The 27,702-nt window shown below is 33.4% G+C and overlaps 1 protein-coding gene across 2 annotated transcripts; it reads left to right on the top strand.

Moving 5' to 3' along the window:
* Positions 1-25,741, top strand: LOC128224141 (ER degradation-enhancing alpha-mannosidase-like protein 3). 2 transcript variants are annotated; one of them, XM_052933846.1, is made up of 21 exons: positions 1-224; positions 4,122-4,167; positions 4,814-4,914; positions 5,467-5,506; positions 6,108-6,220; positions 6,837-6,990; positions 8,841-8,969; positions 9,531-9,636; positions 10,909-11,006; positions 11,380-11,505; positions 11,921-12,088; positions 12,486-12,610; positions 13,262-13,424; positions 14,203-14,381; positions 14,588-14,690; positions 15,146-15,299; positions 16,492-16,637; positions 18,935-19,021; positions 19,431-19,476; positions 20,228-20,407; positions 20,999-25,741. In XM_052933846.1, exons 1-21 carry the CDS (start codon positions 118-120, stop codon positions 22,294-22,296), a joined length of 3,669 nt encoding a protein of 1,222 aa, XP_052789806.1. In that variant the 5' UTR covers positions 1-117; the 3' UTR covers positions 22,297-25,741. The 2 variants fall into 2 exon arrangements, with proteins under 2 accessions (XP_052789806.1, XP_052789807.1); XM_052933847.1 differs by having other exon boundaries at positions 15,146-15,293.
* The last annotated feature ends 1,961 nt before the right edge of the window (positions 25,742-27,702 follow it).

Below are 27,702 nucleotides of genomic sequence, written 5' to 3' on the forward strand. Positions count from 1 at the left end.
CATGGCAGAAAAACAAGATAATTATTTTGACAGTTCAACAAAATTTTGTTTATAACGGAATTCAGCAGAAAGTTGTTGGTGATATCATTAAGATATCAACCTCAGTATATATAGATCATGTCTTCCAACACTTTACTAATTCTGCTCATTACAACCTTTGTAGTTTTAATGTTTTTAACCGACTCAGGTCAAGCAATGGATTCTGCTACAAAACAAACATTGAAGTGAGTTCAAAACTTTTTTGTTTTAATTTGATCGAAATTCTATCAGAATTGTTTTTTCAAGCATTTATATATCGAAATGTATATTGAAGGTAAATAATATTTTACATGCTTAAACCTTTCTCTGTCAAATCTGGACGGTGGAGGTTATATGGGAGACGTTTTCTCATTATTCAATGATAGAGGGGATTCAAAAATGGATAATGTCGTAAAATGACTTATTTGCTACATAATGGTTTAAAGCTGTCTATGGGTATAAGATAACTATATGGGAAGCAGTTTTGATATATCTTGGCCGTGATTACTAATATGATTACTATATTGAAACAAAGTGTTGACTATATGGGAGTCAGTTTTGGTAAAAAAGAAATTCCTTACTATATGGGAACCAGTTTTGGTAACTCAACGAATATATAATCATATAACATAAGACAGTTAATAAAAAGGATTCAGTGTTTGTTAAATGCAATTTATGGGTATACAATTACTATAAGGGAGTCAGTTTTGGTGAACTGCAATTTATGGGTATACAATTACTATAAGGGAGTCAGTTTTGGTGAACTGCAATTTATGGGTATATAATTACTATATGGGAGTCAGTTTTGGTGAACTGCAATTTATGGGTATACAATTACTATAAGGGAGTCAGTTTTGGTGAACTGCAATTTATGGGTATACAATTACTATATGGGAGTCAGTTTTGGTGAACTGCAATTTATGGGTATACAATTACTATATATATGGGAGTCAGTTTTGGTGAACTGCAATTTATGGGTATACAATTACTATAAGGGAGTCAGTTTTGGTGAACTGCAATTTATGGGTATACAATTACTATATGGGAGTCAGTTTTGGTGAACTGCAATTTATGGGTATACAATTACTATATGGGAGTCAGTTTTGGTGAACTGCAATTTATGGGTATACAATTACTATATGGGAGTCAGTTTTGGTGAACTGCAATTTATGGGTATACGATTACTATATGGGAGTCAGTTTTGGTGAACTGCAAGTTATGGGTATACGATTACTATATGGGAGTCAGTTTTGGTGAACCGCAATTTATGGGTATACGATTACTATATGGGAGTCAGTTTTGGTTAAATGCAATTTATAGGTATACAATTACTATATGGGAGTCAGTTTTTGGTTAAATGCAATTTATAGGTATACAATTACTATATGGGATCCAGTTTTGGCATCTCTACTGTAGGCTAGGTAATGAACGCACATTGAAATGAACAGTTGACGCAACTGACTGTAAGGGATTTAGTTTTGGTTAATTGCATGTTTGCAACATAAATGTATGGGTATTAATCTACTAGATGGATCCAGGCTTGATATCCTTAGGCAGTGAAAACATATTGAAATACACAGTTGACTTAACTGACTAAAAGGGATTCAGTTTTGGTTAATTGCATTGTATGTGTGTAGCATTACTTTATATGGGATCCAGTTTTGATATCTCTAAACCGTGAGCATTTTAATGAAACGAACAGTTGACGGTAAGGGATCCCGTTTTGGTAAAAACACATTTTCCTCTGTATATGGGATCCAGTTTTGATAACACAACAAACGCATATTCATTTTAAATTGGACAGTAGACTTATAAGGATCATGATTTGGTTAAATGCAATTGCATTTCATGAGTAAAGCATCAATGCTATATGGGAGCCAGTTTTGATACCTCTAGGCATTGCATGCATATTGAAATGAACAGTTGACTTCCGACTGACCAAAGGGGATTCAGTTTCGGTTCATTGCACTTTGTAGATATATCATTATAGCTGTTCATTGTAACGTGCGTTCAATGCCTAGCCTACAGTAGAGATGCAAAAACTGGATCAAATATAGTAATTGTATACCCATAAATTGCAGTTCACCAAAACTGACTCCCATATAGTAATTGTATACCCATAAATTGCAGTTCACCAAAACTGACTCCCATATAGTAATTGTATACCCATAAATTGCAGTTCACCAAAACTGACTCCCATATAGTAATTGTATACCCATAAATTGCAGTTCACCAAAACTGACTCCCATATAGTAATTGTATACCCATAAATTGCAGTTCACCAAAACTGACTCCCATATAGTAATTGTATACCCATAAATTGCAGTTCACCAAAACTGACTCCCTTATAGTAATCGTATATCCATAAATTGCAGTTCACCAAAACTGACTCCCATATAGTAATCGTATACCCATAAATTGCAGTTCACCAAAACTGACTCCCTTATAGTAAACGTATACCCATAAATTGCAGTTCACCAAAACTGACTCCCATATAGTAATCGTATACCCATAAATTGCAGTTCACCAAAACTGACTCCCTTATAGTAACCGTATACCCATAAATTGCAGTTCACCAAAACTGACTCCCATATAGTAATTGTATACCCATAAATTGCAGTTCACCAAAACTGACTCCCATATAGTAATTGTATACCCATAAATTGCAGTTCACCAAAACTGACTCCCATATAGTAATTGTATACCCATAAATTGCAGTTCACCAAAACTGACTCCCATATAGTAATTGTATACCCATAAATTGCAGTTCACCAAAACTGACTCCCATATAGTAATTGTATACCCATAAATTGCAGTTCACCAAAACTGACTCCCTTATAATAATCGTATACCCATAAATTGCATTTAACCAAAACTGACTCCCATATAGTAATTGTATACCCATAAATTGCATTAAACCAAAACTGAATCCCTAATCAACTGTCTGGTGTAATATGACTTTATAACATTTGTTGAGTTATCAAAACTGAATCCCATATAGTTTTGTTGACTATACGGGGGTCAGTTGAAAGTCATTTTCATTTTTTGTTTATTTATTTTTTATAAAAACTTTAGCTTTATTGAAGTGTGCAATTGACTAAAATGGATCCAGTTTCGGTTTATCGCCTTATCTGCCAAAATATATAATTGGATACAATTTGGATAACTATAACCTTTGTTATCAAATGAAGGCATTTAGTTTAAAGTAAGAGCATATTTAATAATTATAACTCCACAACAGCCATCGTACTATTATAATATTAACTATAGCAGTCCTATCGGAAAGTGATTGCAAATACCGGGTACCGGTAACCGTGCTTTTGCACCGCCCTTCAGAACGATTTACGTTAACCAAAATCGAATCCCCTATATATTCGATTTCGTTTCCCATATAACACTTACCAATCTGGACCAGTAAACTCACAATTATTCAGTGGTTATTATCTGTCACTCTGTGTGCATCTGTACGAGTATACCATAGATACCAATACCGGCTTTTAAATGACGTTCAAGTGCACATTTTGAGTTAATCAAAGTTTATTGCATGTTTGAATTAATTAACTCCAAAGTTCACTGATGAGTCACTATTTTATTCACTAACAAAAAAGGAATGTTTAAAATTATCTGATTTTGAAAACACTGTTTTTAAACATTTTTTATTGTCACAGATAGTTTTTTCTACTTGATTGTCATTAATATGTTCTTAAAATTTTTTAGCCTATAATATTTTTATTAATAAAAACGCAATTTTAACTTTGGTTTTAAAAGTTCTGTTTCTTCTATAACCTTTACTTACATTCTTGCAACTTGACACGCAAATCTCTAGGTCCCCAGTAGGGGTTTGACATTAATGGAAGTTAGATTGATAGAAAAAACACAGAGTTGAGGTTTTAACTATTATGAAAAATAAACCTTCCGATACGGAAATGTATATGCAGAGAAATAAATGAGATCACCAAAAGGCAAAATTATCTACAAGAAAATACAGTATTGCTAAATCATCAAATGACAAATGCTGGGGGATGATATACATTTGTACTTTTACTACTTTGATATAATTTTGTAAGACAACCGTTAGACATCTTTTGGAATTTACTTTTCAGGAACAAAGTGGTGGAGATGTTTAAACATGCATTTGGTGCTTATATGGTATGTTTTTTTGTGTTAACATGTACGATTTCGTAAGGATTATCGATACATTCTGGGAGTAGGATTTATGTTATTTTCCCAAATAGTCTCTTCGACTGCCTGATTACATTTGTTTGAAGTCAAACCTAATTTCTTGAAGCTTAAGTTTATCATAGCAGAATTAAGCTAAGCTAACAACTTTTTATTCATATTGTTTGTGTCAAATTTACATTTTTCAAAGGAGTTTTTTTACCTGAAACGAAAATTATCATATAAAATCACGACTTAACTAAATTTGACTTAGTTTAATCAAGACTAAATAAGAAATTAGGCCTTACATGTGTATCAACAAAAACTATGGAAATGAGAAAAATGAATATTTAAACAAGGTTAACATTTTAATCAAAGTAGAATAAAATTAAAATAAATTATTTCAGTCTTCTTTTTGTGAGAAATCTAGCAGTCTATCTCTCGGACTCAATGGGCAAATTAGCACTTGCCAATAACATACCTGAGCTTAAGCCTCCTGCTCAATCTTCTTGGTTTTGTTTTACGTTAGCCAAAAAGTCTGGACTTATACATTTCTTCTTGACTCCTTTTATTATCCAACCTATTTTTGTAATTGAACAAGATTGTGTTTTAGTTTCTAATTCTTGTGTAATTTCAGAACCATGCCTTCCCTGCTGATGAGCTGATGCCGTTAAGCTGTAAAGGTCGATATCGTGGTTCCGAGCCAAGCAGAGGGGACATAGATGATTCTCTGGGAAAGTATGACACAATCTAGCTACTCATGAGGGTGTAGCCCAACGCCCTCAGTTGTGTACAAAATATAAGTTACGAGTCTGTATACCCAGTAATGCCCAATTTTGTGTTTCTGCATAACACCCGAGTACTCCTATAAAAGCCCCTGAATATGATGTTTCCATGTAACAACTTGGGGAATTTCAGTTCTGGTATTTCAACTTGTACTGGGGTATTCAGATATTTTATTGCTTCTTGAATTCGGGGAATGCAGAGTCAGTATTGCAATATATCGCCAAAAATGGTTCACTCCATTGTAGACTAAGTATTGAGTATCACTCATTATGATATTAAAGAGTTTCAATACATGGACCATTGAATCAAACATGAAATGAGCTGTTAAACAAGGAATGGTGAAGAATCATCATGATGTTCTTGTCCTTTCCACATTCATACCAAATTAAAATAATGTTCAAAAGCCATTGTAATTGACAGTGTGTTTTGCTTATACGTGTATATGCAATGTTTGTAATGTTATAACATATTTTATATAATGCATCTTTTTATTTCATTTTTCAGCTTTTCTCTGACACTGATTGACAGCCTTGATACAATTGCAGTAAGTTTTTCTGGTATTTGGACATGTTTCAAAGATTGCGTGACTCAAACGTTTTATCGGGTTAGCTATTGAAAATGGTAAATCTCCATGTAAATTGGAACGTGAACAAAATGCTTCTAACAGTGGTACTCAGTCAATAAGAGTCCAAATAAGGATTATTTTGTTTATTAATAATTAAAAAAAATGACAGGAAATATTTCAATTTTTTCAAAAGATGTAAGTAAAGCTAATCGGGTATTGGATGCCTTCAGGGGTGAATTTATATGTACAAGTTTCACTTCAAATATGTATGTCAGTTACTCATAAGTATTTTTTTTCTGTCTTTTTTATAATTCTCAGTAAAATAACTCCATTTAAGCACACAATTTCAGCCCATTTTGTTGTAAATTTTTGCCAACATGAAACTATTCATTTTAACTTGATTTTGAAAAGATCTATCAATCAGTTTGGTATAATACTATTAATGCTCTTGAGTCAGTTTTCTGGGTAGAAGGTATAAAGCTTGTTCAGAAAGTTTGATGGGACTTGAATTCAGAACCTGCTGGGTGAGGGCAAAGCACCAATACCACAAGCACACTTTATCCATCAAATTTATTTACAGATAATGGGTGATGTGCCGGAGTTTGACAAAGCCGTTAAGCTGGTGGTGAATAGTGCCAGGTTCGACACCGATGTTGTTGTTTCAGTATTTGAAACAAACATCAGGGTTCTCGGGTATGTTATTACTTCAAAATGAGCTGAGAACATAAAGTCCTAGCTCATTGTTGTGTTTCAGGTCTTATTATATGTTTTATAAACTGTTATTTTAAGAAAAAGTTTAGGTATTGTCAAAAGTTGAGGTATTGTCATGGTGTTGTTGTCACTCTGCCAGCAGCATTGTTGGCGATGTCATGGTGCAAAACTTTAACCTATGCTAAAAGAAAAGGCTCAAAAAACTAGAAATTAAAACAAAACTTGGTTCAGATGTTGCCAGAGACACTACACACATGTATGGCAAGAACCATAACTCTTACTTTAAGAATTGTCAAGTTTTGCCCCTTGTTCATCTGGAAAAAAACAACAGACAATCATTGTTATTCGCTCTTCATTGCTCTTGATTGTCAATCTGGTGTTAAATACTCATGATAATTGTCTTAAAATGATAGACAAGTTTTAAGATGAATATTTAAATCCATGTACTTTAACAACAGATGACTTTGTCTTGAAGCTTCAAATTCAATATTTCTCTTATGAGATGAAATCATTTTTTTGAGATGAAATCATTTTTAAGCTATTAAAAAATTGGCCCTTTGTTGGTACATTCTCATAAGTCTAATGGATCCTGTTTCAGAGGACTGCTTGGCGGCCATGTTCTAGCTACTTACTTTAGGAAGCGCAAACTCGGTATGGATTGGTACAGAGATGAGCTGTTAAATATGGCGAAAGACATCGGCACAAGATTGCTACCCGCGTTTAATACAAGCACTGGAATCCCTTACCCTAGAGTAAGTTTGGTTTGTTTTTACTTTTTAGCTTGTTTTTTTTTTTTAATAAAAAAATTCTGATCTTGCCAAAGCCATAGTGTTATTAACTTTGTCATCATCGTTTTTTTTTTTAAATGTTGGCCAGAACTTATTAAGTTATTGCAGATTATTATTGACTTGAAACTTGGTATCCATGTTGTAAATGCCAATAATAGTGCACATGGTTAACAAGTCACAAAACTGTAACTTATGGATTAATGGAGTTATGCCCTTTGATCTACTGAAATAAACGGTTGAGCTAAAATAATTTAATTGATATTTAATATGATATAATATTTGACTTGGCACAATAATCTTATTTCTCGGTCAGATTCCTTAAGCTCTATAGAGTTTTCAAATCCACTGTGCTTGGTATCCACTGTGCTTGGTATCCACTGTGCTTGGTATCCACTTGCTATTCTCTTGATTGTACATTGTACTGTGTTTTTCTTTCCAATACATAAACCCTTAAAGCAATCAAGTTATTGATCATTTCTACATGTACTCTTATCCATTGCTCATATTGTAGTTCCTGCTTAAATAACTTGATCTTATTGCCGATGGCAAAATCTATTTGATATATTTTTGTAATATTTACTGACTTACACATGTATTATATAGTAATATTGGTTTTAATTAAACTCAAATTTTCAATCAATATATTAACAACTTTTCAACAGTAGCTACTCAACAAAAACAATGACCAGAATTTTGAATAACAGCAATTTGAATCACAACAACAAAATGTGTTCGAACTAGAAACCTTTCCATTTTAATACTTTCATGCAGTATAAGACAATGAAATACATGTACCGGTATGTTATAATTACGAAGTAAAAATGTTCATCAACAAATAAATCTTTATGCTACAATTAATAAATACTAAATAGTTAAAAAGGCCTTTCCCTACATACATATTTAGGTTTATGTATGTTTCTTTGAGATGTATTTTTTACTTCCTTACTTCTTTATTTTATTATGAAGACAAAACAACATTTTTTTATGATGACAGGCGAGGCTAAAATTTTGGTCCTGAGTAAAAGGGGGTTTTGTTAAATGGGTCATGGGTAAAACGAGTCGTTGGTGAAATAGGTCAAGGGTAAAGCAGGTCATGGGAAAATCGGTCAATGGGTCATGAGTAAAATAGGTTTTCATGGGTAGAACGGGTCATAGGGAAAAACAGGTCGTTGGAAAAATGGGTCTGTGGGTTGTTGGTAAAACTGGTCATGGGTAGAATTACTGGTGGGTACAATGGGTCTTGGGGGAAATGGGTTGTCTGTAGGTAAAATGAGTCATAGGTAAAACGAGTTATGGATTGTTGGTAAACCAGGTCATTGGTAGAACAGGTTGTAGGCATTTCCGGAGTTGGGAAACAGCTTATTGAATTATTGGGCCTTACATATTTTTCATCTCATGTATTTAACTGATGTATGGTATAGAAAATAATTTAGCTCAAATTGTAGAGATAAGGGTACACCAACTCCTTGATTCTAGAACTTAGAGCACAAAGTTGATTGATCAATACTACTTAATTGCAGATAAGGTTAAAGTATAGTAAAGAAAATAATAATGCTTAGGTATACAGTGTACAGTGATAGATGTTTACAGTCTGTTGGGGAAACAATGGTTCTAGAATTTGCCGTCCTGAGTTTGATGTAATTGATCACTCTATTTCATTGCATATACTTTCGAACTGAGACAAACAAAAACAATGTTGCTTAGGAATACAGTGATAAATGTTATACATGTTAACAGTGTGTGGGGGTGGGACCATGGTTCTAGAATTTGCCAACCTTCATTGGTTTTAACTGATCTATATATCTTAATTTCAGATAAATCTTAAGTATGGTATAGGGAAGGATATAGCTCAGAACTGCAAAGATACGTGCACCGCCTGTGCAGGAACCATGATCCTAGAATTTGCCGCACTTAGCAGGTTAACGGGTGATCCTGTGTTTGAAGTAAGTTATCAATGTGAGCAACGGTAATAATTTAGAGGTTAATACACGGGGTAGCCAGGCCATTGAGTGATAAATGGCCTATGTGACTCATAATAATTGCCAAGTCATGCAAATAATCATAGAATCCCTGTACAAATGTGTTACTATATATAGTAACATATGTATAAATGAATTGTAAAGATGTTAAGAGTATGACATGAGTTTCGTTATTTTTACTCACTGATTCATCAGTGACTGAGTTCCCCTGGTGCCCAAAGGCAACATTTTTTAAAACCAATACACAGAGTTAATTTTTATGGCATCATATTCCACAACATGTGCCTGAATCCTGATAGAAATTTTGGAAATATATAAGTATGCAAAATAGCTTTTTTAGGTACAAACAACAAAACTGTGAAATTCTAGTTTTTGACTGCTACAGACAGTGATGAACATTGTGGGTTTGGAATTATTCAATTTATATAGTGTATGTGTTTATGAATCTCGTTTTCATGAATTAAAATACCTGATAAATATAAGTTATTATAAGATGTAATTATTAAGTCATTCGTTTCTATTAAGGATAAAGCCCACAAGGCAATGGACTACCTCTGGAACCAGCGGCACAGAAGCAGTGATCTCGTAGGAACTGTGATCAATATACATAATGGAGACTGGATTAGAAGAGGTGGGTCAAAATGTAACAGCCACACCTATGGTCATAAAGTCATGGACAAATCTAAGAGTCTAGTGACCTGGTAGGCACAGTGATAGATAAACATGAATATGTAGGTCAAAATGTAACAGCTACACCTATGGTCATAAAGTCATGGGCAAAACTAAGAGTCTAGTGACCTGGTAGGCACAGTGATAGATAAACATGAATATGTAGGTCAAAATGTAACAGCTACACCTATGGTCATAAAGTCATGGACAAATCTAAGAGTCTAGTGACCTGGTAGGCACAGTGATAGATAAATATGAATATGTAGGTCAAAATGTAACAGCTACACCTATGGTCATAAAGTCATGGACAAATCTAAGAGTCTAGTGACCTGGTAGGCACAGTGATAGATAAACATGAATATGTAGGTCAAAATGTAACAGCTACACCTATGGTCATAAAGTCATGGGCAAAACTAAGACTCTAGTGATCTTGTAGACTCAGTGATAGATATATGTTATAGAGACGAGATAAAAGGATGCAGGTCAAAATGTAACCGCTACACCTATGGTCATTGGACAAAACTAAAAGTCAAGTGATCTGATCAGGCACGATGATAGATAACTGAATGAAGACTGGATAACAGGAGGCAGGTCAAATTTTAAAATTTGTCAATTAAACCTATGGTCATAAAGGCATGGACAAAGTAAAGATTCAACTGTTCTGGTAGGCCTGGTAATGGAAATAGGATTAATGGAGGTAGGTCAAATTGTGATATCAGTCAGTGACACCTATGGTTATAAAGGCATGGACAAAATGAGGATTCTTGAAATTTCGTTGGCTCAATGTAGATCATTATTACATAGACTGACGAAATGGAGGCTGGTCAATCTGTCATTGATACCTATTGTAAAAAAGGTGTGGACAAAACCTAAATTCTAGTTATATTGTAGGTTATATACTGCTTGTAAAAACAGCATCTATGACTGATACTGCCATGATTTATGCATATAATCCTTTTCAAATGATACCAAAATGATATTGCAACAACCAGACATCTTAAAATTCACTTATTTTTCTATGGAATACCTTAAATTTCAATAAAAAATAAGTAAGCTTTTGTTATTGGAGTAATGAATGACCATGTGACTTTGTGATACTTTTCCTTTCCAGAAAATGGTGTTGGAGTAGGGATAGAGTCATTCTGCTGGGGAATAACCCATACATGTATCTTACAAGATTTAACAATCACTCAAGCATGTTCTTTGACTGATACATTGTACATTTACTTTACAGAAAGTGGAGTTGGAGCAGGGATAGACTCATATTACGAGTATGTTTTGAAGGCCTACATCCTGCTGGGGGATGACACCTATCTCACAAGATTTAACAAGGTACGAAGAAAACTGGTTTTATTCATAGGAATATTCCAGTAATAAGGTCCAGGGACCTCATGTGTTGACAAAACAGGGCAGTTTCATGGGTGGTCAGTATAATAATGAATATTCAATTATATCATTTTTAGTTTCCCTGGGGATGAATATTGTTAGATTTATATTGCCCTTTGTAAAATTCAACAAATGAATTTTACTTTTTTTACAGCATGAACAGTCTCTGGATAAATTAAATCTGACTATAAGCATCACTTTACCACTTTGCAAACTTGTTAATTAAAGTTTTTATCTTATTTTTCACACAATTTCCCCTGTGTATTATCCTATCATATTTTGTATTGTATCATTTGATATCTTGTGTTTCATTCTTCAGCACTATGATGCAGTCAAGAAGTACATCAGCCAGGGTCCCCGATTTATTGATGTTCACATGCACAGGCCTATGTCAGCCTCTCGAAACTTCATGGACGCGCTACTGGCTTTCTGGCCGGGTCTACAGGTATTGTTTTCTTTCTCTTTGAGCTCAGGGATCAAGCCAGGCTTTGAGAAGTGTACAAACAAAGTAGAGAGAAGTTTCTTTCATGTAAATAGAGAAAAGAACTTCTGCCTTAGCTCAAAATAGGGAGAAAACTTTAAAGTTTCTACTCGTAAGTCTATGTCAAGCTTGATCTCTTTAACACTTTTTACCAAATAAGCTTATCTGTCAAAGAATATAAATATATATATAACAGCTGATACGAAAACCTCTCAATTGTGTATCCTTAATAGAAACTAGTAATGGGGTCCTATTTTAAAGCACAGAGAATATGCCTATGATGGGACCTGCCCACAACTGCTTCGATGAGAGGCGGCCATAAACAATGAGGGTATGCTTAATAAAGGATTGTGCAATACCTTGCTTTTACACCTTACAGGTATTAAAAGGTGACATTCAGCCTGCAATCGAGGTCCATGAAATGCTGTACCAAGTCATTCAGCGTCACAACTTCCTTCCTGAAGCGTTCACATCAGATTTCCATATCCATTGGGGTCACCACCCTCTAAGACCAGAATTTGTTGAGTCAACATACTTCTTATATAAGGTAAGGCTAGAATTTATTTGATGAACTTCTCTGCCATTTTTTTTTTTAAAGTGATGGGAGCTACAAGACCTACACTCACATTACAATTGAACTGTGGTAGTTGGGTAGGTTTTCTGTTGACACAGAATTGTCTCTGTTAGCATGATCGCAAGACTGTTAACAAATAAACTCAGGTCTTTTACGACAGCATCCATACCAAATTACCATTGAAATGATGTTTTCTATCCATAATTATGCTAAATTAACTTACACAAGTTTTGTGGACTGCTGCTTAAACAGCATATTTTTCAAAGCTGAAAATGATTTTCAGTTAAAAAAGGTTAAACATTTTCAATAACTAAGATCAGCCCTCTCATTAAGTTTAAGTGTTACAGATATTTCTTGAAATGTTTTCCAGGCTACAGGGGACTCCCATTACCTAGATGTTGGACAGAAAGTCATCGAGAATCTGGACGAGCTTGCCAGAGTGCCCTGTGGATTTGCAGCCATCAAAGATGTCACGAAAGGGACTCATGAGGACCAGTAAGTTTGGGGCATGTTGTGTTAGAAGACTGCTATTCGAAAGTATAGTAAAATCCTTTTTCTCTTAACGATGACAACTGATTTAAAAAAATGCTTATTGTTAAAAACAGAGTAAGTTGACCAATTAGTTTATAGGAAAAGGTCAAGCATGGCCTCCTGAAGTCCAATTAGTTTTTACAGTTTATTTACAATGCACGTTTTCTATTTTACAACCTGAAACAAAATAGCATTATCTCTGATCAGCAGAAGTTAAGCCATTGGAACATAGAAGAAAATTTGTTATCTCGATAGCATTGGTGAAGCACAGCTGCATCCTTGGCTAATTATATTGCTTGTTGAATTGTCATTGGCACAGCACGTCCTTCGAACCAAATACTCTTCTGAGATGCGTCAAGTAAGTTCTAAATAGTGAAAGAGCTATAATTGGAATTATTCTAGGTATGATATAGGGGATAAATGTTTGTTTCAGTTTAAGTTATGCATTATATTTCACAAAGTGAGCACCGAAAGTAATATTTCTCTTGCAGCGTTGCCACGGGTGAAATATTTACTCATTGTGTGCATGAAGTGAAATATGTTGCATATCTTAAACTGATTATTTCAATAAACCACCAGAAAGCATGAAAAAAACTTTGTTTTCCCACATTTCAGAATGGACTCCTTTGTGTTAGCTGAGACGTTTAAATACCTGTATCTGTTGTACGCAGAGAAAAGTGAGCTCATTATTGACGTAGATGACTACATATTCACCACAGAGGCCCATCTACTGCCACTGTCCCTGTCTAGATGTAATAGCTCAAAGCCAGCAGAGTTGGTTAGTTAATGTTTATATATTCAATTAATACAGTACTAGAATTGCAAATGTTAGTCATCTAAATCAAATTTCAGTTTTGTAAAATGCAATATTGTTATATGCATAATGAATTCATTCTTGATTGTGATGGCAGCAATAACCTCGTGAAATCAATACAATACAATACAATGCACTACAATACAATACAACACAATGCAATGCACTGCAATGCGATACATTACAATGCAATACAATATAATGCAATACAATACAATACTTTTATCTCTGCCGTATACTTGAAGAGTTTCTAGACTCGAAAATAAAAAGAAAGGAACAAATAACACAGTGCTTAACAAAGTAATATGTATCAGAAGAATATGCATGAATTATTTGTATATTTCATTTCAGTTCAGCAACACAAAAGAGAGAACGACTCTATACTCTATGTTATAACATTGATAAAATGTTATTTCTTAAAACAATCTTGAGTCTAGTGAACTTCACAGACTGGAAGATGAAATGTGAAGCATCGTGGAAATGAAGCATTTTTACCTAAATAAAACCAATTGTTCTCACTTTATGATATTCACACTGCAGAGATTGAGCCATGAGTTGTACAGTTGTCTGTAAAGATGTAACAAAGGAGGGAGATGAATGTTGACACCTCAATACAAGCATTGTTTGTTCTCCCTTTTTGAACTACACACTTCCAGACATATACAGACAGAGATGTTTTCATACAGCAAATATTGGTATTTTCTCACACACAAATATTTTCACACTTTGATTTTCATTTCAGAGACTGAGCCGTGAGTTGTACAGCAATCTGCAGAGACTAGATGATGAAGCCAGGGAGGAAGATGAATTTGGAGACAGCAACCACAACACATGCCCCAACCCTCAAATACGCTACACACTTGACTATGCCCACAACCTGCGTGCGGGGTTAAAAGATTTGGTCGATAAAAGCTCTACAGTGTAAGTTAAAGATGCTGATTTTATGAACTTTGTGTGTTAAAATCTTTTCAACATGATAACACAAAAAAGCATTTAAAGATTTTTACATAAATTTTGATGAATAGTACATGTTGCAAGAGATAATGTTCACATACTCCTGAAATGCCAAGTCTCATAAAATCTGTAGACTGGAATTATTAATGTCTTCACAAAAACTAAACTTTTAGAAGCAGTCCACAGCAGTGTTCCAATGTCCCTTTAAAGGCAATGTCCCGGTTCAGAGCTACTGACTTTGTGGCTGGGAACCAGGACCAGCTGGAACAATTACAGGTTAAACATCACTACTTTTACAGCTATTGGTTACTCACCACTATAATTATAATTACAGGTTGTATACCACTAGTTTTATGTCTGGATATTGCTGACATTGGTAATAATTTCAGCGTAAGAAGTGGAGATTTTAGATGTAAAATAACACTGATATATAATAATATAATAATTGTAACAGTGTAAGATTATAATATATTCACCTGGTGAGCATCAAAAGCTAAAATACACGAATGGCATAGCCACGAGTGAAATATTTACCTTTGGTGTTCACAAGGTGAAATATATTGGGATCTTACACTGAAATAAACAAAAATCTTTTTATTATTTGCTATTTTATACAAATATGAAAATTATCTTGCTATGACAAATAACAGACAATATAAACACTTAACATGAAATATTAAAACATTTAAGTGACAATTAGAATAAAAGATGTCAATCCTTCTCTTTAACAGGACATGGGTATAAAGCTGCTGACAATGGCTGACGGCCGTATTCAACTATTACACACAGCATCTGATGCGCTGTCACCTGCCCATGCTGAGCAAGGGCTTTTGTTCATGCAGGAGATGATCGAATTGGCCAAAAATCAGCCAAAAGAAAGTAAGGGTCTGTATTTAGTTTCTCTATCTAGCTCTATTATTTAGCTTCTCTGTTTTTGTAATGAATATTATAAACTCAAAAAACAAAAAAAACCACAATTTTGGCCATATAATCTTGGGAGTTTTTTTCCTTTAACCAACCAAAAGGACATGTGTGGGATTCTGTCTGTTGTAAGCTTCAATCTGTTGTGGCAATATTTTGTTGTGTACTCGTGTTGCATCAAATGAGACAAAAATAGACTGGCACAAGCAAATGAAATGATGGCTACAAACAGTCAGAGATTAATAGCAGTATGTTGAGGTTGAGAATTTCTCACTAGTTTAACCACTGTGAACTCTTGTTTAGCTGACAGGTCCATGTCAGTAACCTCAACATTTTGCTAATAAATGTATTTTGATGCATATGTGGTATGCCTGTGGTGTTGGGTATGTATATATATCTGTTTTGTGTGGTATGTTCTCTATCTCTGGTTTAGTATTTGTAAGGCTTTGACCTTATGCCTTTAAACAAGGTCATCATAACTTGTTTTACTGCCATAGTTTTCATTGAATTATAAGAGCAGATAGCTATGTACAGAAACTATTTATTACCGATAGTTGGTGATTTATGCCATAGGTTATCATTATGCATAGGTGTATAGATCCATCTTAACTGTAGATAGTTTTAATTTCCTATGGTCCTTTGTTTGTTCTATTTTGACAATTTTGAAGAGGTTTAGAATTCTAAAATTATCGGAAACTGGATATTTTACTAGGTTTTTCAATTTTACAATCAAAGTGCTTTGTGAAGAATGTACATTGGTATTATTGTCAATTTAAACAATGACAACAGAAACCCGGAAATTTAACCCTCCCAATATTGGAAGCAATTTAGTATTAAGATCCTATGGGCCGTTTCATTGAATATCTTCGTTGTAAATAGAAATCATCTTGGTGTCATTGTTGCATTATTTTGCTACATATTTGTGTGATTTTAATTTTAGCCAGTATTAAAAATGAAAAAATGAAGAAAAAACACAGTGTAATGCCATCTGTGACATTTATACAGATGTAAGATTATTGAAGTTAAGACTTAAATCCTTTATTGAAACTGCCCCTTCCATGATAGCAACATTTGGAGAGCTGGAAATTTATTCTGACGAGGATGATAATGTTAAACTAAGACTTCAGTAGTTTTGTTTTTATCCCGTCTCTGATAGGTGTACAGAGTGAGCCCATGTTTATCAAGATCATGAGCTCGCCCCATGACAACATGGTGTACCGGGCAGGACCCGCCCAGTTTGGGTATGATCTCAACACGAGGCCAGGCGTACGGGGAAAACTTGCGGTTGGCAAACCAATCAAGGTAAGTTTTTAATGTGTGTTAGTAAACGTTCTTTAAGAATCCGGCCCAAATAGTTCATACTCAACTGCGTTCACTATTTAAATGATGTGTGTTTAAGAGCAGAATGTTCTTCATTTTTAACCAGGTTTTCACAAAGTGAAACCTGGTTATTAGAATGACGAACATCGTTGTTCAGGCGGGCGGGCGGCGTCAAACTCACCTATGAAACTGAATAACTTTAGTAAGGGTTGACATATCTTGACCAAACTTGGTCTATAGAAAGAGTTTAAGGGTACCTTTCATGGCATTGCATTTGGGGTCCCTAGGGTCAAGGTCACTGTTACTAAAATTAGAAAAACAGGCACAGGCTGAAGTTCTTCTGTCAATCATTAAAAACCTGGTTTCATCGCATTGCGGCGTTGTTTTTTTTACAATACTCTTGTTAACAAAAATGTAAAATATTCGAGTACTTCCAAGTCTTAGTCATGTAACTGCAAACCAACAGTTTATGGGTCAAGAAGGCCAAATGATGAGTAAGCTTTAGTGTAGACATAAAAAAGAATATTATCTATTGTAATTATAAAGTTCATAGATTACCATAACCAAAAGAAATATCAACTTTCTGACAGTCCCTGTGAAATTTCACCTATAAATTTTCAGTATTTCTCAAGTTTTTCAAGACAAACTTCCATTTTCTGGGCAAAAGGGGCTCCCTTACAAGTATAAGAATGATGTTTATATGAACAGAACAGAACAGACAGTTTATTAGACTTATACAATAGTATATCGTCTTAATACATAAAAGTATACACAAATCAATGCCACGTGTCTAAACATTATAATTTTCAAAAGAAATAATTTCATGACTTCAAACAGTAAAACTAATATTTATGAATAATAAACAGACTATAGATCAAAAGAACTAATTAAATAAATTCATTCAATCAAACCTAATATGTATGAGTAATAAATAGTATATAGATTAATTTTTAACATAGGCAGTGAGGAAAAAAAAAAAACTGCATAAAGTTAAGTCACAATGTTAATTAATGTATTTCTAATAACAAATGCCTCTTTCATATATTTACAAACATTTATAACCTCCAACCTCAATCAGTTGAAGTAAGCATATTATGGAACTTATATACAGATGGATTAACGTAATACAAACGTTTGTACTTTTTTCGTAATTGCGTATAACAACGACAAATGCAAATAAAGTGGTATTCATCTTCTATATCGTTAGTATTACAACATAAGCAATAACGCTCATTGCGAGGTAAATTAATACGACATACCTTCCTGTCTGAATTCTTAAAGGGTGTACAGAAACCCTTAATCTAACAAAATACAATCGTAGAGTTCTAGGTACAATATCTAGATACTGTTCATATTCTAAAGTGGGTTTAAACACTCTATACATATCTAAAACTGGACTATTACTAGCAGTTACACACCATTCTTGGTTGAATGTATTTACGATTCTACTTTTAAATTCACTAATGAATGTATTTACATGTATCGCATTGGGATTATCAAACACATATGCAAAACCATAATTATTTAACAAAGTTTTCACATTTGAAACCCAGTTGGTATAACCCTTATTATTGTAATCATCAAGTGCATGATTATACATAGACTTCAGAATAATATTATTGCTATTAACAATTTTAAACCAGTACTTTATAATGCGTACATATCTATTAATATATAGAGGATATCTTCCTAGTTCGCCATATACAGCAGCATTACATGTATTAAATTTCACTTGTAACAATCGTTTACAAAATTTCAAATGGATGCGTTCTATTTCTTTGGATTTACTAAAACCCCATACTTCGGATGCATAATTAAGTATAGAACCAACAAATAATTGACAAAATATTTTAGGTTTAAGATCAAATTGCTTGCATTTATATAACAATGTGTTCATTGCCTTGAGGGATTTTCCAACTAAATGTTGTTGGTTCAATACAAAAGTACCAGTATAGTTAATAACAGTACCTAAATAATTAAAATTATCTACAACCTCAATGTTATGGCCATTATAAGTCCATATATGATAAAGTGGACTTTGTCATATTGGACAACATTTACTACTTATCTTTCATATTGAAAAATACCTGAACACATGTAGAAAGGACTTTTCAAACAGTCATCAACAAAACCTGAACACATCAAAGCATAAGGCAACTGTGTATCAGTGGTATTCAACAATGCTTGCCAAAGGGAAGATGTGTTTATAATGATGTGTTCTAGCATTACATTATTTTGAGTTACCTTATATTTTTCAAATATGTTGATGTTTTTTTTAGATGTGTAGCAGTTCAATTGATAATACAGCAGAGCTGAAGGGCAAAATCGTCATCATCGAGCGAGGAAATTGCATGTTTATTGATAAAGTTAGTATTTGCTATTTGTTTTTAACAAAAAAACTTGCCTTGTCAACAAATTACAGAACACTTTCAAATGCTACAAATTGACAAATAAATCATTGCCTTTGCATGTTGTCAATCTGTCTATAAGTTTGCCTGTCTGTCTGTCAATCTGCCATATGGCGATGGCAGTTGTGGTTTGCAAAAACTTTGAACCTTGTCATTACAAAAAAAATGTTGACGATATTCAAATGAAACTTTGTACACATGTTGCCAGAAACAATAGGCACATATATAACAATAATAAACATGGTCCATAACTCTGGTTTCATTTATTGGTGAGTTATTCCCCTTATGCAACAGAAAAATAACTGTTTTTGTGTGCAACGTAATTCGTTGATTTGTAATTTTATATCATATTTCTACTGTCTTTCAGGCAAGGCAGTTACAGAGTGCTGGGGCCTTAGGAGGGATAGTCATGGGTAGGGATTTTGAATATGTGTTTAAAATACACCTTTATTGTGTCATAAAGTATGTCTACTGGTTCTTGCAAAAGTGGTCAAAACCAATATACCCCGGTAAAGAAAATTGAAGCAAATTTTATATAGCAATTTCTCTGAAAATCTGAAGTGTAACATGCTTAAGTATCTTATTCTATTTAGCATAAGTACTTGCTTAAACTTGAATTTATATGTCCTGGGTCAGTATTCAATATAAATTTTATCCTTGGACATGCCTTAGTGATTCCATTCAGCCTTTTGGTCAGCTAAAAATACAGACTACTTAGTTTCTAATCTCAAACTTAATTTGAAAGTGTTTATCATTTGATCATCAAGTTACACTAAATGATCCCAAAGTTTTATCATGCTTTCCTCACAACCTATGTCCCCTAGCACTGGACTGACCAGCATTCTACATTCAAGGATCATCAAGTCACACTAAATGATACCAAAGTGTCATCATGCTTTCCTCCCAACCAACGTCCTCTTGCACTGGACTGACCAGTATTCTACATTCATGGATCATAAAGTCATACTAAATGACCTCAAAGTGTCATCATGCTCTTTACACAAAGTGCAAGATTTTACACAAAATAAAAACTCATAGTTAGATTTTTAATAGACTGAAAGGTTCCATTACTTTATTAATGCATTGTATATGAGACAGTCCAATACTCACATGTCACAGAATAATTTTGTTACTACCAAATTTCAAAGCCATTCAATCTTACAGATCAAACAGAGGGCACTTCTGTCAACAGTCAGCCCCTGTTCGCGATGTCTGGGGATGGGAAAGATGACGTCTACATTCCGGTTGTCTTCGTGTATAACAATGAGGGACAACACTTACTCCGCATATTACAATCTGACCCTGATGTGGAAATTATAATGGCTGCAAAACTTGAAGCTGCTGGTAAGGGTATTTCAAATAAAATATGTTTACATCGCTGTAGTCTTTTATATAAAGAAAAGCTGGCGTTCTTTTTCAGGAACCGCTTAGCATTGTTCATTTGATTGCTGTTCTATGATGGTACACAACGAATTACCACGGTTCTATTTAGTGGACATTCAATACTCCTAACAGATTTCTCCCCTTTGTTTTACCTGATAAAAAATAGTTTATATCTCATACTAAAACAAATGAAACAAAGAGAGAAATGTCAATAAAAGGATTGTTTCATAGCTTTTGTAAATTCATGCAAAACTATTGATGAAATCTAGCCTGAGCATTCTTACTAATTGAAGACTCGCAAAATAAGAATATCTCTATTAGTATATCATTCATGATGTTGATTTTTACATACTTAGGCCAAGATTTGTGTCTGGTTGTCTGACAAAATGTTTTTAAAAACCCTGACCATATTTTTTATTTGCTATGAAAAGAGCATACCTTTTTTATCAAACATCTTTTTCTGAGTAGGAACAAATGTTATGTCTGCTGAGCTTCATCAGTATGGAATATATGACATCAGTACTTTGATTTTGATTTCATTTTTACCTTTAGGCCCAGAAATACCAGATTTGCCTGCCAAATTTCCACCAAAAACAGCCGACCAATTCACCATCAATATGAAGGCACATGATCAGAAATCCAGCCAATCAGATGAAAAAGAAACTCCAACATCCAAAACATTCCATTCTCAAATGAATCTAGGACCATTGAAAGAATACAACATTGGTGTTGATAGTTTGAAGATGGCAGTAAGAATTGATGCAGATGAAAGTGTGAAGGAAACAGATGATTCGGATGATGTTATTAAAATCGAAACAAATGAGGAAGGAGTAAATGAAATATATTTTAGATTTGATAAACTTAGAGCCGGTACTGATGGTAGTCCAATTCTTGAAGACATCTATGAAGAGTTAAGGACTACACTCTTTAAGAAGACGAATTTTAGACTGCTGGAGAATCAGAGTGCTTATTTAAATGCAATTGTAAGATTGTTACAGTCAGCCTATTTCGGGAATGGTAAAATTGATGAAAGAACTAGTGTACTGTTTAAAGATTTAGCTAATGAACTGGAACTTGTAGACATTGTTGAAGACGAATTAGAAGAATCAGATATTGATGATTCTAGTTTACCTAAAGATGAAATCCAATCAGACAAAGTGTCTGACGCTTTTAATGATCAATTATTGAAAGTGAAACTTGAAAATAAAAAAACCTTTACGGTCCAGTATAAATTTGATGAGATGGACGAAACAGTTAAGGTTATAAATAATCCAGGTATAGGGGTTAAAGTAACTAGAAGAGTTGTTAAACCAGTGAGTGAACATAATTTACCCAATAGTGATATGGGAAAAGAGTCTTATGCAACTGAAGAAGACTTTGAGCCAGTAAGTGCAAGCAATAATAAACTAGATACCGGAAAATTTAGTCAAATTAAAAATAGTGCTTCATTAGAAGAGGAAAAAGACTCTTCCACTCAAAGTATAGACACTGCAACTGAGAGTATACAGGGTGTAAATACTGAATCTAGTAATGACTTAGGTAAAAATACTGTTGTAAAAGAAGGGTCTGGCAGAAGAGAAGAAACTGTTGTTGGCATTAATACTGATACAGTCAATAGCAATAAAGAATTCAATGGAGATATAAATGATCTTGAAAGAAGTGTTAATCCTGAATTAGCAGTGGGGCTAAAACAAGTGTTGGATAAAACGGATGAGAAAGTAGATCCACATTCCAGAGAGTTTCAAGAAAAAAAGTACGGACTTAGAAAAGATAAACCGGTGTTTGAAAAAACTGTGAAAAATTTGAGACAATCAGAACATAAAACACACCACCCTCACGATGAACATTGATGTGCCAACCTCCAGGGACATTTCTGCTGATACACGTTCTTTATTCAATTGTACATGTACACACATTTTAAGTATTGTACATTGTACATTTTGTTTGTTTTACAAGGTACATAGTGTATATTCTACAATCCACATTTTGTGTGTTTTATGTTACACATTTTGAGTAGTCTATATTACATATTTGTGTATTGTATGGTACACATTTTGTCTTGTTTGATACACATTCTGTGGGTTCCGCAATACACACTTTGTGTGTTACGAAGATACATATGTGTGTTCTGCAATACACTGTTTGTTACAGGAATACGTTTTTCTCTCCTTAAGTTTTCATGAACCGGCTACACTGGTTCTAAGTGCATCTTTTGAGAAAAGAAAGTTTTGTATGGAAAGCATTGATGCTGTTATCCTGCACAAACTTAATTTTGTCCTTAACTAAAAAAGCATTAAATATATTTGTATTCACATATGGTTTGGTATTCATGTTCACTAGAAAATGCACTTATTTGTTTGTAGGAAGTCCCATAACTAATGAGTATGAATTTTGCAACAATGGGCCGATTGTTCTTTGTATAAGTTAGGCATGTTTGCTAACTTTAAAAGGTGAAGTATTTTATGTTGTGCTTATATTTTTGCATAAAACAAGTACAACTGAAACAGTTGTCTCAAATCTGATTAGAAATACTGCAGTTCACTTATAAAATATACTGCAGTTCACTTATTAGAAATACTGCAGTTCACTTATAAAATATACTGCAGTTCACTTATTAGAAATACTGGAGATTTCAAAGATATACTGCAGATCACTTATTAGAAATACTGCAGATCACAAGTGTATATCCATTTAACTCTTAGTGAAGTATGGATTGTCAAGGTAACAAGGATTATGTTAACAACGTTGTTAACTTTAACAAAGTTCTGAAAAATCGTCCCATTGTGACAGTACTTAGATAAGTCTAATCATTGGAAACATTTGGTCCCCTCATTCATAATTAGCCATGTGAGAAACAACACATACATTTGTTTAGCCTGAAATACACAATTGTTCATGCCATGTTCTTCCTTTGTATCTTTCATAATTGTATCCGTACAGCATTTATTCAGTACCATGTAAATACAAAAGTGGTTTTGGTGCACTTGGGAATGCCCTAGTTGATGTTGTTAGATGTGATATATGTTTAATCAAGTTTGTTCCACATTTCCTGACTTGCTTTTCATTTATTCCATATTATTATTTCTTTTGTCAGGGAATTGCACACTGATGTTATTGAAACATGATTGGTGTGTTCTACAATACACTTTGTGTGTTTTCTGTGTTAAACAGGGTGTGTTGTACAAAATGTCTGTGTATTCTATGATACAGTTTTTTGTATTCTATGATACACAATTTGGTGTATTAATTTAAGTGAAACATAATTTGTGTGTTCTATGATACACATACAGTGTTTGGAACAATACACATTTTTGTGTTTTATAAAACACAAATTGTGTGTTCTACAATACATATATGTGTGTTTTGTAAAATACACCTTTGTTTTTTTACTTTAAGTAAGGCATTATTGAGCTGCTATCAATACTTATAAATGATCATTTTTCTGTTTTCTGTTGGGTTTTTTGTTAGCTAACATGACAGAGTTGGTTCATTAAAAAATGATATGGGTTGTGATATCATACTAATGATCTACTTTAATCCTGAAATTCCAATGATAAACTGTACATTTGTCATAATTCATGTAATTACAAATTAAACAAACTTTCCTACAGTCGCTGTTGTTCCATTTGTTTTATTTGTAACTCATGAACTGTACCTATGCATAGCACTTTTTTGTGAAAAATTAGGAATTTAATCACTTTCTTTTTCCTATATATTTTCATGGAAGCACAGTCGTGTATATACGGTAGATAGAATTATATAAATGTATTGTTACCTTCTACAAGCAAAGACATCATCAATGTATATTGATTGCTGCATCAATATCATCCTCACCATCACCATCCATATAATAATCATTGACATCAGTATAATTGTCACCATCATCATCATCATCATCATCATCATCATCATTATTACCATCATATAACACCATCATTAGTCACTATTCGTCATCATCATTATTGCGGTAATTGTCGTCATCGTCATCATTGTCATCGTCATCATCATCATTATTACCATCGTTGTTGTCATCATCGTCATCATCATTATTGCGGTAATTGTTGTCATCGTCATCATTGTCATCGTCATCATTGTTGTTGTCTTCATCATCATCGCCATAATTATCATCATCATTATTGTCATTATAGTTGATTTCGTCATCATCACAGTCATAATTGTCCCTATGACGTCATTCTTCTCATCATAGTCATCATTATGATCATGTATATACGAAATTTTGTGTTTTTGTTGTAAGTGCAATAGAAAAGTTTAATTTTGCATTTTAGACAATACATTGTTAGTGTATTGTGTTCTAAAGTTCAATGTTTAATACTTATTTGTTGATAAATAAACCTTTGTTGTTTTGGATTGAAATTCTTGATTTTGTGAATGTGGATTTTGTAAGAATTTTATACATGTCATATCATTTTGTTGAATTTGTTAATTATCTATTTTTGTTGTTATTTTGAACTGTGTAGAATTTCAAATCTTGCTCTTCGAGTAAGACAATCCAGCATTCTTGTTATTAATCAGAACATAAGACATAGTTTAAAATAATATCATTAAAAAATAAGCTTTTCCTCCCACATAGTCAGTTAATATGCAAAATTTCTATTAATGTTAATACTCTGTATAGGAATAATTAAACAATTGTAAGCAAATGTAAACTCTTAAGATATACACTAACTTAATAATAATGAAGTTCATGCTATTAAATATGATATTATAAGTTAAGGGGTAGGTATGTGACCCGATATGGTTATACAGGGCAAAAGATAGGTGAGAGCCTAAATATGGTTTCCTGTGCCCCGTATATCCCATATCGGGTCACCTACTAACCCCGTAATGTATATATCACGTCGACAACCTGTTTCCATGTTTAAATGTTTCATTTATGCAGGTAAATCTGAAAATAGGCGCCAATTTGGTACAATATAAATTTGGTGACCCAATATTGAAAAATATGGGGTCATGGTGTGACCAATCGGTGATCAATGGCGTTGCATCATTTATGTTGGAGGCGTGATAATATATACATATATATATAATACCATTTATTTTCTCCTTGAAAAGAGTTATAGAATATTTCTTTTGAAATGCAACTATGAATGCTCAAGATTGTGGTGAAATATTTCTGCTTGATATGTACACTGTCATGTAGCTACCATATAGATGAACATGTATGTTAGGTTTACCATTATGTTAACACTACGATGTATACATGTATGGGTATAAGTGTATCTCGACGAAACATATACTTGTTCAATTAGTTTCAAAATAAAATTATTCAATTCATTAAAAGAGTTGTTTTGTTCTACGTACAGGAAATGTATTTATTTCATTTGACTATGACATAATCAATTCCCTATATTAAATAATGTGCTGATATTTATTGTAATTGATCAATAATTGAAAGTGGAAACTTTGATGATCGTTGTAAAGTTTATGGTAATGGAAAACTTGGTGATGGTGGAAAAAAAACAAACAATACTATTTATGTCTTCTAGTGAATAGCTGTAACTACTTTATTTTAGTTGAAGTGAAAACTTCCCCAGCTGTTGACTCTGTTTCCTGTGTAGACACCTGTATAGATGGCCTCTTTGAGAGGCTGATGGCACACTCCTGTGTGGGAACTGAACCTACAATCTATTAGATAAAAGAGGGACACAGGTACCACTATACTACTCTCATCCTGCTTTATATCCTTTGTAAATGTAATTTGAAACAAGGCAATGTGAACCAATGCACAGTGCATAAACTATGACCCTTGTGCATTTCTTTTCATTTGACTAAATTGCTTTTTATCTTCACTGAGTTGTCCCTTTCTTAGGTCAATTGATTTATATCAAGTGTGTCTCCTTGTTTGGTTAAATGGTTGTCTCTGTGTTTGGTTGAATGGTATGTCTGCTTGTTTGGTTATATGGTTAATCTCCTTGTTCAGTCATATGGTATACCTCCTTGTTAATTTATATAGTATATTTCCTTGTTTAGTTATATAGTATGTCTCCTTGTTTAGTTATATAGTACGTCTCCTTGTTTAGTTATATAGTGTGTCTCCATGTTTAGTTATATAGTGTGTCTCCTTGTTTAGTTATATCGTATGTCTCCTTGTTTAGTTATATAGTGTATCTCCTTGTTTAGTTATATAGTGTGTCTCCTTGTTTAGTTATATAGTGTGTCTCCATGTTTAGTTATATAGTATGTCTCCTTGTTTAGTTATATAGTGTGTCTCCTTGTTTAGTTATATAGTGTGTCTCCATGTTTAGTTATATAGTATGTCTCCTTGTTTAGTTATATAGTGTGTCTCCTTGTTTAGTTATATAGTGTGTCTCCTTGTTTAGTTATATAGTATGTCTCCTTGTTTAGTTATACAGTATGTCTCCTTGTTTAGTTATATAGTATGTCTCCTTGTTTAGTTATATAGTGTGTCTCCTTGTTTAGTTATATAGTGTGTCTCCTTGTTTAGTTATATAGTATGTCTCCTTGTTTAGTTATATAGTGTGTCTCCTTGTTTAGTTATATAGTATGTCTCCTTGTTTAGTTATATAGTGTGTCTCCTTGTTTAGTTATATAGTATGTCTCCTTGTTTAGTTATATAGTATGTCTCCTTGTTTAGTTATATAGTGTGTCTCCTTGTTTAGTTATATAGTATGTCTCCTTGTTTAGTTATATAGTATGTCTCCTTGTTTAGTTATATAGTATGTCTCCTTGTTTAGTTATATAGTATGTCTCCTTGTTTAGTTATATAGTATGTCTCCTTGTTTAGTTATATAGTGTGTCTCCTTGTTTAGTTATATAGTGTGTCTCCTTGTTTAGTAATAAAGTTTGGCCCCCTGTTTGGTTATATGGTTAGTCTCCTTGTTTAGTTATATAGTATGTCACCTTTATTAGTTATATAGGGTATCTCCTTGTTTAGTAATAAAGTTTGGCCCCCTGTTTGGTTATATGGTATGTCTCTGTGTTTGGTTATATCGCATGTCGCAGCGTTTCGTTATATGGTTTGTCGTTGTGTTTGGTTGTACAGTATGTCTCCTTGTTTAGTTATATAGGGTATCTCCTTGTTTAGTTATAAAGTTTGTCCCCTTGTTTGGTTATATGGTATGTCTCTGTGTTTGGTTGTATGGCATGTCGCGGCATTTTGTTATATGGTATGTCTCTGTGTTTGGTTGTATGGCATGTCGCGGCATTTTGTTATATGGTATGTCTTTGTGTTTGGTTGTACAGTATGTCTCCTTGTTTGGTTATAAAGTACGTAT

Source organism: Mya arenaria, chromosome 17 (assembly GCF_026914265.1).
Source record: "Mya arenaria isolate MELC-2E11 chromosome 17, ASM2691426v1".
NCBI classification, from domain to species: Eukaryota; Metazoa; Mollusca; class Bivalvia; order Myida; family Myidae; genus Mya; species Mya arenaria.